The 11,484-nt window shown below is 37.1% G+C and overlaps 2 protein-coding genes across 3 annotated transcripts in view; one reads left to right on the plus strand and one right to left on the minus strand.

The window, feature by feature from the left end:
* LOC126788376 (DNA-directed RNA polymerase I subunit RPA12-like) overlaps positions 1-3,703 on the minus strand; it is a 265,399-nt gene extending 261,696 nt beyond the window's left edge. Inside the window, exons 1-6 of one of the 2 annotated variants that reach the window (XM_050514364.1) lie at positions 3,602-3,703; positions 3,368-3,512; positions 3,232-3,272; positions 2,685-2,744; positions 2,556-2,615; positions 2,341-2,455 (exon numbers count right to left, since the gene is read on the minus strand). In XM_050514364.1, the coding sequence (XP_050370321.1) occupies positions 2,381-2,455; positions 2,556-2,615; positions 2,685-2,744; positions 3,232-3,272; positions 3,368-3,497 (366 nt within the window). In that variant the 5' untranslated portion in view covers positions 3,498-3,512; positions 3,602-3,703 and the 3' untranslated portion in view covers positions 2,341-2,380. Of the gene's footprint in view, positions 1-2,101; positions 2,456-2,555; positions 2,616-2,684; positions 2,745-3,231; positions 3,273-3,367; positions 3,513-3,601 lie in introns of those variants that run through there. The other variant, XM_050514363.1, reaches the window with a different exon arrangement.
* Positions 3,704-4,181: 478 nt separating this feature from the next.
* On the plus strand, positions 4,182-11,484 carry LOC126788419 (red chlorophyll catabolite reductase, chloroplastic-like). Its single transcript, XM_050514409.1, is given in 3 exon segments — positions 4,182-4,400; positions 4,403-4,566; positions 10,768-11,484. Coding segments are annotated over 3 exon segments (846 nt in total). The 5' UTR covers positions 4,182-4,264; the 3' UTR covers positions 11,314-11,484.

An 11,484-nucleotide genomic window follows, 5' to 3' on the forward strand; every position in this document is an offset into this window, starting at 1 on the left:
TTGCAGGAACACAATCCGTAGAATGCAACTCAGATGATTCCTTTAGAAAATCAATGGCAAGAATCTCAAAACTATTGGTTCTCCCATCCAAGTTGTCAACAGATTCTTCTATTGATCTCTTTCTAGGTCTTCCTCTAGGCCTCTTTGATTCAGTTGATTTTTCTTCCTTGGCCTCTTTGTCAATAGACTCTTCTATTGGCTTCTTTCTAGGTCTGCCTCTAGGCCTCTTTTGTTCAGTGCAATTTACTATGGTTACACTCCTTGTATTTCTTCCTCTTGGTTTCTCTCCTTCATGAACACCTTCCTTATTTACACTAGCATTTAGGAGACACCATATCTGAATGGCACCTCTGCCAATAAGTGGCTCACCTAACCTGTGATCCAGGGGGATGAGCAGCTATGGCAATAAACTGAACAGTGGAAGGCAGATTGTTTTGTTATGAATCAAAGAATAAATTTGTATGAAAAACTCTCAAACTAGTCCCACTACTATTTGGAATAAGATTCATGTTCAAGTATTTAAATGTCATACATAACCTGGTAAATGAACAAGTTAACCCTATTAGATAATACTTCCATTGGTGAAAGTAAACTAAATAAAAGCCATAGCTACTCGCACTATAAGGGAATATAAAATCATATACCTCGCATTTAGGATGATGAACATGACTTTCATGAACTCTAGGACACCAATCCAATGCCCAAACAGGCCCAACATTTCAAGGCACTCATCAACATAACTCAATTTTGTAAAAATTCTCATATGGCATCAGTTTGAGATCGAAATCTTATAAATTCCACGGGTCACAATAACCCACATAAAAAGAACCAGACAGAAAATAAGAACTGAACTTCATTGAGATCAGAGAGAAACAAGAAAATCAGTACAATGAGCCTTAATGCTAAGTACCTCAACTCCGGAGAGGATGTCTCCCCACCATCATTCTGCACCAAACATGTAAAACCAGTCTAGTTAAGATCAAAAGATTCGTTCCAAGTTTCCAACCCTTGATTCTAACAATGCCGAAAAGACCACTGTACAAAGTCCATCAAAGAAGTAACCTGTGGAAGGGTTGCAGATGAAAACTACCACAAGTTCACCCCACTGACAACATCCTCCCCATCAGGGCTTTCACTTGAAATCCGCCCACTCCCTTCAACAGTCCCAACAACCAAAGTACAATTCTTCACAACGTGATCATACAAATTAAAGAAAGATAAAAAAGGCGGTTCTTGTTTGTGTACCTGAGGAAAGTAGTGGAAGATTGTGAGCACTGAAGATCGATCTCCGGGATTGGCGCATCGTCTCCTTGGGCCTCGCCGCAAAGCCCAGAGATTTTGCGCATGGCTCCGAAGTGATTCTCGACCGAGTCATCGAACATGGAGACACTGACCCTAGGAGTTCGAACGGGGTCGGCATCGATTGGGATTGGTCGGGTTGGTTTTCCCGCGCTTTCGACCAAATGGGTTCTCAAGTGCAGGCTCTACTTCCTCTTCACTCATCTCCATCTATTGTTTCTTCCGAGCTACTTCAGAGATTGGGTTTTGGTTTTTGCCGATTAAATTATTTAGAATAAGGAAAATGGACAATTAATATAATTAGAGATTTAACGTTTAGAATTTAGGGTTCTCTTTTAAGATAAAATATTTTAGTTTTCAGAATAATTAGAGATTTACTGAATCCTTCATTCAGTGGGTGTAAAGATAGTGGGGGCCTGGGGGTGATTATAGGACTCTGCACATGGAAGTAATCTGGCAATTTTTTCTCAGGGTCTGGCAATTTTTTCAGTACAAGAATTCATCATAATAGATTCACAATTGGAGACACTTGTAGCAAATGATCTTCAGGCCAGAAACTAGATCCCCAGGAGTTGCACATAGAAAAGGAGAATGTCATCAGGAAATCTACATTAGGACAAGAAAGCACTACAAAAAATCTTGGCTAAGGGCAAGAAGAAATAATATAAATTTCATGTCTCTGAACGCCCGAGTATTAGACGCCTTTGTATGCATGCAAATCACTTGAGAATGAAGATATTTGAAATTGATACATACCCATTCTTATGGACATCGTATTAACTCAGGAAACAAGTCAGTCACAGCACAAGAAATTCACCAATCTAATTCACTCCAAGTTGTTTCATTAACATTTAAGAATTACAGTAATTCTACCAGATCATCATCTACGGTCAACTGGGGCCATACAAGCATCAAGGATTTCATAAGTTCCTTACAAATCACAAGGTACATTTTGAACCATTAGAGGTTTGAGAGTCAAGATCAAGCTTTTGACAGTAGTACATGATGGACAATCATCTGGAGGAAAAACAACTGGAATAACTCTTTCAGTTGAGCGAAAAAGAGTTGTATAATCCACATATTAATTCTCACTAAAACTGTTATTGCACTTGGTGCAAGTATAAAAAGTAGTTTGCCCCTCATCAGCGGATCTCATCTGTACAAAAAGATATCAAATAAATTACAATGTGATAACTAAGAAGATATAACAGAATAGAAAAGACTAAAGGGCAAAGAACGGTTACAGAAATATCTACCTGTCTAGAGAAATATGTGTGCTCATTGTGGCCACACTTTTCACATTTTTTCATGTCCGTCTGTTTTATAGAGAAAATAGTATTAGGAAACAATATAACACCTTATGAAAATTGAAAAATTGAAAATACCTTTGCTAATTCAGTCTTTTCCTCCTTAATATTTGATATACCTAGCTCCCTTTGGATATCCTGCGATAAGGACATACTAAGAATGAGAAAAATGCTATGAACTATGGTGCTATATTAATAATATTATACACTGACTCAGATACGAGATCTTAACCCGACAAAGTCAACATCCAGCCATACAGGATGAATTTACAGCATTGATAAGTATACCGGTGGATTAAACTTTCATCTATCTCAACATCTATATGAAGCTAAGCAGTATCATCTTATACGGAAAAGGGGATTGAATAAAGAGTGAGTGCAAAGGACTACTGAGACCAACAACAACCTCTATCATGGCGTGAACTTCTCACTACCAAAATCAGGTATCGTCTATCAGCTATCATCTATCATCTCTCTCTCTCTCTCTCTCATCTCATTTCTTCCGCAGTAAAAGGATATATATGTTGCATCGATATGTGATTAATATTTAAACGCAGCCACTATAAAAAACACATAAGCTTGTATCTAGATATAAGAAGATGGGCATCAGTGAGTACAAGCATACCTCTTTACTGACCGCGTACGATATTTGATATCTGGAGAGCTCTGAAACAATAATGTCCATATCAGAATGTTCTAAAACGTATCCATCACTTGTAATGATCAAGTATGCAAATAAATGCAATTTCAGCTGGCTATACCTTTTATAGGTCGCGAGAATTTGCACTTGGGGCATTGGCCGGGTTCAGCAAAAGGAGTATAAGTCATAGATAGCATAGTCCCACAGATGTTGCAGAACATGAAATCGCGGGAATTTGTCACAGAAGCCATTGCTGGTTAGCAAACCTGTAAGCATCCACAAAAAGTAAAATCCATGAGATATTAAATCAGTCCTATTCTCCTACATTAGCATCCACTCATTTAGATTGAACTACCTTATGGAGAGGGAGACGTAGCGCCGTCGGGAGATAGATAGAGAAAGGCCGGGAGGCGGCAACCCACGCGGTTCGCCGTGAGAGAAACAAGTTGAAGTAGTGAGAGACTCAACTCTCTGTTTTTTTAGGTATTTAGGATTTTATTTCCTTTTTTTAAATAGTAAAACGGCTGACGTGGCTGATAGTCATGTGAATTTCCAAATATACCCTCACCTGCACGTCTTACCATTCCTTTTCTGTCCTTCGTTTCCTTGTCTCAAACTCTCCAAAACTCTCAACCAAGAAGAGCAGACTCAATCCAGAAGAGAGATAAACAGGTCAGGCTTTCGATTTAGGTGTCTTTTTTTTTTTACATCTGATTCAGTAGAGAAGCAGGAATCAGTTCAATCTGAACTAGTTTCAGTTTTCTCGTGTTGGGTTCCGAACAAAGGACGCTCTTGTCTTGGTAAATCGGGTATGTAGAGTTTTGAAACCAATGAAACGTATAGAGTTTGAGTTGTATATATATACAGTTTTGTTGAATTGGGTATGGCTTGAAAATGCAAATTTGATTATGTTTGATGATCGGCTATTTTGACTTGCATAGACTGACCGGATCAAGTTGGAAGCAGCCGTTTTCCGGCAAGAAGACAGCCGTTAAGTCATTGCTGAGAGCTAAAACGAATGTCAGTCCTCTTCCCCAACATTTTCCAGTCTCCACCACCAGCTCTGCTGCCTCCAAGGCCACTTTCCATCTGCTGCTCAGCATCAGCATCCATGGACCCTCACCCAACAAAGTTCATGGAATTTCCCTACGTCTCAACCCCCACAAGAACCTCATGGTTCATCTTGTATCCACCGTTGAGACTCGCCTCGCCTCCCATCTCCTCCCTTCAACTCTCCCACCTGATGTACAGTACTATCAGAACGACGCCGCCACTAACCATGCGGCTCTTCACATCAGATCCGGCCGCCCCTCCTCACCTGTATGTAAATTCCTCTACTTCTCATTCTTTGCAAATTTGTCGAGTTACGACTTACAAGTGGTTTCTTTTGTATCAATAGGAATAGTTTGAATTGCTTTACATATATATACTCGTACCCTGTATGTCACATAAATTAAATTTGTTGAATCTAATCCATAGTTGCGTCTCAAATTCTCTCGCATATCTGACCAGAGAACATTAATCTATAACCGTATAACGTCTGTATATCACTACCATATCTAATGTTCATGCTTAGTTATGGACTTATTGTTGGAGAATTTCAAGGTAAAAATGAATTGTGGAGATGGAACAAGCAAACAAACGTGTCTTTTGGAATGAAAGGACACGACTTCTGGGTTTCAACTAAAGTGAATAGTCATACCCTTTCAAAGCATCACCAATCTTCTATATAAGGATGACAAATCAAAGCAGATGGTTAATTAATTAATTTTCTCCTCTCTCTTCTTTCCTCAATATTTCTGAGAAACACAAAGTAGAATTTGCCAGGAATTCAATTGAAGTGCTTCGATTGAATTCGATAGTTGTATCCTGCAAGACTGACGTCCAAAGATCTACAAGCACAAGTGTATGGGCGAATTTCTGTTTTAGGAGATTGCAACAAGCAAGCCTCTATCAAAATCAACAAGTCAATTTCTTTGTTTTTTCAATCTTTTTTATTTCAGTTTAATTGAAATTGATATTACTGTATTCATAGAATTGAAATTGTGTTCTTCAAATTCATTTTATAATTGTAATATTACTGTATTTATAGAATTGGAATTGGGTTCTTAAAACTCAATTTACTGCTGTAATTAGAAGTATAAATCAAAGGCTATTTTATACAACATCGTGTGTTGATTAAGTTGATTCCATTACTTACTGAACATGTGTTCTAACAATCTAAAACAGAAATTATATTTGTTGAAATGGATCAACCTGCTGCTGTTGGTGTTAAGAACCACATTGAGAAGCCTTTTGTGTTCAAAGGTGTGGATTTCAAAAGATGGCAGCAAAAGATGTTGTTTTATTTAACAACGTTGAACTTGGCACAAGTGATTACATCTGAGGCTCTTGAATTGCCAGCAGAGGGTGATATCCCTGATGCAACTATGAAAGCTGTTGAAGCTTGGGAGCACAACGAATTTATGTGTAAGAATTACATCCTGAATGCATTAGATGATTCTTTGTATGATGTTTATTCTACATTCAAAACTGCAAAAGAGCTGTGGGATTCTTTGGATAAGAAATACAAGTCTGAAGTTGCAAGTGCCAAGAAATTTGTTGTTGGAAAATTTATGAATTGTAAGATGAGTGATGTCAAGTCTGTGGTGAAGCAAGTGGAAGAACTCCAGATTACTGCTCATGAATTAGTTGCTGAAGGTATGGGACTCAATGAGACTTTTCTTGTTGTTTCCATTATTGAAAAGTTGCCTCCCTCTTGGAAGGATTTTAAGATTTATCTCAAGCACCTATCTGAAGAGATGAACCTTGAGCAATTGATTCTTAAGCTTCGTGTGGAGGAAGAGAATCGAAAGAATGAAAAATCTGATTGGTCCTCAATGGAAGCAAAAGCCAATGTGATTGAAGGCAATACTTCTAGGTCCAAGTTTTCTCACAATCAGAAGAAGGGAAAAGATAATGCCAAGAGATCACTTACTGCCCCAAAAGCTGTTATGTTCAAAAAGAAAATTCAAGGTGCATGTTGGGTGTGCGGGAAGCCTGGTCATAAAGCTATGGATTGTCGCCACAAGAAGGACAAGCTTGCTGAAAATAAAAATCAGGCAAACATGGCAGAAGACCAATTTATTGTTGTTGTATCTGAAGTAAATTTGATGACCAATAGCAATGATTGGTGGATTGACACAGGTGCATCAAGGCATGTGTGTGCTAAAAGGAGCATGTTTACAACATATGTGCAAGGATCTGGTGGAGAGAACCTTTATATGGGAAACTCTAGCACTGCTGCAATTGAGGGAAAAAGAAAAGTGATACTGAAACTCACTTCTGGAAAAGAACTTGCACTCACCAATGTGTTCCATGATCCTGAGATTAGAAAGAATCTAATTTCTGGTTCTCTTCTTATCAACAAAGGTTTTAAGTTAGTGTTTGAATCTGATAAATTTGTACTCACCAAGGGTGGGATGTATATAGGAAAATGTTATCTTTCTGAGGAGTTGTTCAAACTCAATGTAATTCATACTGCTGATATTAATAATAATAATAATAATAATAATGCAGGCAATAGCACTGCTTCTATTTACTTCCTTGATTCAGTTGATTTATGGCATGAAAGATTAGGGCATGTGAATTATCGTTCTCTAAACAGGATGATAAACTTGGGTTTGTTACCAAAATGCAAGCCTAAGTTAGAATGTATATCAAACAGCATAAATAATGCTGATAAGCATAAATGTGAAGTCTGTATTGAATCAAAATATGCAAGGCACTCTTACAGATCTGTTGAAAAATCCAATGAAGTGCTTGGACTGATTCATAGTGATCTTTGTGACTTCTAATCAACTTCAAGTAGATCTGGAAAGAATTATTATATTACTTTCATCGATGATTGTAGCAAATTTTGCTATGTCTATTTAATAACAAGTAAAGATGAAGCTTTAAGTATGTTTAAGATATATAAAGCTGAAGTTGAAAATCAATTAGACAAGAAGATAAAAATACTGAGATCAGATCGTGGTGGAGAATACATATCAAATGAATTCTCTGAATTTTGTTCTACACATGGAATTATTCATCAAACAACAGCACCCTACACTCCAATGCAAAATGGAGTTGCTGAGCGTAAGAACAGAACTCTCAAAGAAATGATGAATTCCATGTTGAACAGTTCAGGTGCTCCACAAAGTTTATGGGGTGAAGCTCTATTATATGCAAACTCAATATTGAATAAAATTCCTCTTAAAAGGAATGATCAGTCCCCATATGAAATCTGGAAAGGAAGGCCACATTCATATAAAACTATGAAAGTGTGGGGTTGTCTTGCAAAAGTGAGAGTTCCTCCTCTAAAAATGCAAACGGTTGGACCTAAAACAGTAGACTGTGTATATATTGGACCTGCAATTAATAGTGCAGCAAATAGATTTTTTAGTTCACAAATCTGGAAATGAAGAAGTGCATGTGAACACGATTCTTGAGTCCAATGAAGCTGAATTCTTTGAGGATATATTTCCATATAAAGATAGATTAAGTACTCCAAAGAAAAGAGTACATGAAGATTCAAATACACAGAAAAATAATAACAATGCTTCTACGTCAAAGGTTCAAAATCAAGAATTAGAACCAAGAAGAAGCAAAAGAGCAAGAGTTGCAAAAGACTTTGGTCCGGATTTTGTGGCTCTTACTGAACAAGAACCTCAAACATATAAGGCTGCAATAGCATCTGCAGAAGCACCTTATTGGAAGGAAGCAATCCAAAGTGAAGTGGAATCCATTATGAATAACCATACATGGAAATTGGTTGATTTACCACCTGGATGTAAACCAATTGGTTATAAATGGATATTCAAAAAGAAATTAAAACCAGATGGTTCCATAGATAAATATAAAGCAAGACTAGTCGCAAAAGGTTTTCGACAAAAAGAAGATCTTGATTTCTTTGACACCTATTCTCCGGTCACTCGAATTACTTCCATTCGAATGTTAATAGCAATTGCTGCTATATATGATCTTGAAATACACCAGATGGATGTCAAGACGGCATTCTTAAATAGAGAATTAGAGGAAGAAATCTATATGGAACAACCCGGAGGCTTCATTGTTAAAGGACAAGAGAAGAAAGTCTATAAACTTGTTAAATCGTTATATGGACTTAAACAAGCCCCAAAACAATGGCATGAGAAGTTTGATTATACAATGATGTCTGCTGGATTCAAAATAAATGAGTGTGATAAATGTGTTTATATCAAGCAAACTAAAAATGCTTGCATCATTGTATGTTTATACGTGGATGACATGTTGATAATGGGAACTAACAAGGACATTATCAACTCCACAAAGAAGATGCTTAGTTCCAAATTTGAAATGAACGATATGGGATTAGCAAATTTAATCCTTGGAGTGAGAATTAAAAGAGATAGTAATGGCTATACACTCACTCAATCTCATTATGTGGAGAAAGCACTAAAGAAATTTGGACACTATGATGATAAGACGATGATGACTCCATTTGATCCAACATGTAAGCTTGCAAAGAATAATGGTGAAAGTGTGTCTCAATTAGAATACACACAAATAATAGGAAGCTTGATGTACATTAAGAATTGTACAAGATCGGATTTGGCTTATTCTATAACTCGATTAAGTCGATATTCAAGCAATCCTAATAAAGACCATTGGCATGCTTTGATAAGAGTACTAAGGTACTTAAAGTATACAATGGACTGCGGTCTACATTATACAAAATATCCTCCTGTTTTGGAAGGATATAGTGATGCAAATTGGATTTCGGGTAGCACAGAAAGTAAGTCCACAAGTGGTTATGTGTTTACACTTGGTGGAGGAGCCGTGTCATGGAAGTCATCCAAACAAACTTGTATAGCACGATCTACAATGGAATCAGAATTCTTTGCCATGGATACAGCTGCCGAAGAAGCCGAATGGCTTAGAAATGTTTTTGAAGATATTCCATTGTGGCCTAAGCCTCTAACACCCCTTTGTATTCATTGTGATAATATGGCTGCCTTACATAGAGCTAAAAACAAAATATACAATGGGAAATCTAGGCATATAAGGCGAAGACATGCTACAATACGACAATTGCTCTCCAATGGAGTAATAGCATTGGACTACATCAAATCAAAGGAAAATTTAGCCGATCCTTTGACCAAAGGCCTACCTAAAGAGCAAGTCGTATTTACATCGAGGGGAATGGGTCTCAAGCCAATACAATGAATCATTACTTGGCGGAAACCTCACCTAGCAACATTGGAGATCCCATGGTCTAGGTTCAATAGGCAAACTGGTTAAGGAAGATTCAAAAGCATGACACATATGTGCCTATTCCTATGATGTAACAATGTGTGTAATCCGTTGACGATTAAGGGATGAATATTAATTTATTCTTAATAATGCTAATAACTTTCTAAAGTGGGATAGAACGGACTATTCTTAATTAGCATTACCTATGTGAGAGTGATGTGGGTCGCATCCATGAGAATTGATATGGCTAAATTCTCTAGAGCTCTCATGAAGTCGGGATTTGTTCAGGACCAAAATGAACACAACCGTATAAATTTGAAATGTGAAGATGATATATGTGTGATACTTGTTGTCTCGTATTACTACCATATAGTGAACAGTTCAAGATGAAAAATTTCACTGTTTCACTAGGTAATACCAATAAGTTATCACTAGGAATGGTTCAAGTCCAAAAGACACCACTTCCGACGCATATTGATTCTATTTTCTCTGAAATGACATTAAGTTACAACGATTAATATGTAGCTTATTTTCTATTCAAATGTGGGGTATTTTCTGATTTGAATAGAAAATGTGGGGTATTGTTGGAGAATTTCTGGGTAAAAATGAATTGTGGAGATGGAACAAGCAAACAAACGTGTCTTTTGGAATGAAATGACACGAATTATGGGTTTCAACTAAAGTGAATAGTCATACCCTTTCAAAGCATCACCAATCTTCTATATAAGGATGACAAACCAAAGCAGATGGTTAATTAATTAATTTTCTCCTCTCTCTTCTTTCCTAAATATTTCTGAGAAACACAAAGTAGAATTTGCCAGGAATTCAATTGAAGTGCTTCGATTGAATTCGATAGTTGTATCCTGCAAGACTGACGTCCAAAGATCTACAAGCACAAGTGTAGGGGCGAATTTCTGTTTTAGAAGATTGCAACAAGCAAGTCTCTATCAAAATAAACAAGTCAGTTTCTTTGTTTTTTCAATCTTTTTTATTTCAGTTTAATTGAAATTGATATTACTGTATTCATAGAATTGAAATTGTGTTCTTCAAATTCATTTTATAATTGTAATATTACTGTATTTATAGAATTGGAATTGGGTTCTTAAAACTCAATTTACTGCTGTAATTAGAAGTATAAATCAAAGGCTATTTTATACAACATCGTGTATTGATGAAGTTGATTCCATTACTTACTGAACATGTGTTCTAACACTTATGATTTAAGGAAATTGAATATCTTTCGACCTCTCAACCTCTGTGTTTCAGATTGATTTCATACTAGGAAGTTGGTTGCACTGTCAGCTACCAACAGGCGGAGCATTGAACATTACAAGTTTTTCATCCTATCTCAACCCATCCACAGATGCACCGAATTTCCTACTCGAGTTGATCCAGAGCAGCCCGACTTCACTAATACTCATCCTTGACTTGCCTCCTCGGAAAGACCTCGTTCTCCATCCAGACTACCTCAAAACATTTTATGAGGACACAAAGCTGGACACTTCAAGGCAAGAGCTTGAGAAACTAGCTGAGGCCAAACCTTACTTCTCTTCATCGCTTTACATCCGCAGTGTTGTGTCTCCTACCGCAATTTTAGTTCGTATTGATGCAGTAGAGGGAGGGCTGAGCTCAGAAGAAATCATAGAGAACCATGTTGGTCCGGTTGCAAAGGAAGTGTTAGGCATCTGGTTGGAACATTGCGCTTTTGGGAATAGAGAAGTAAGGGAGAATGAGAGATGTGAACTAAAGAAGAGGGATGATTTGGTAAAAAGAAAGACTATCGAGATTGATTTGGGATTGAACTTTCCCTGATTGTTTGGACCCAATGCTGCAGATCGAGTATTGGGAGCCATTCGTGAAGCTTATATGGTATGAACATATGGTGTACATGTATGTGTTAATTGATCACTGTAAAATAGTTACACTACTGATACCAGTCAATAATGATCAAATGATTCAATTGGAGTTGGGAAAGGAAAAATA

This window comes from Argentina anserina, chromosome 3 (assembly GCF_933775445.1).
Source record: "Argentina anserina chromosome 3, drPotAnse1.1, whole genome shotgun sequence".
NCBI lineage: Eukaryota > Viridiplantae > Streptophyta > Magnoliopsida > Rosales > Rosaceae > Argentina > Argentina anserina.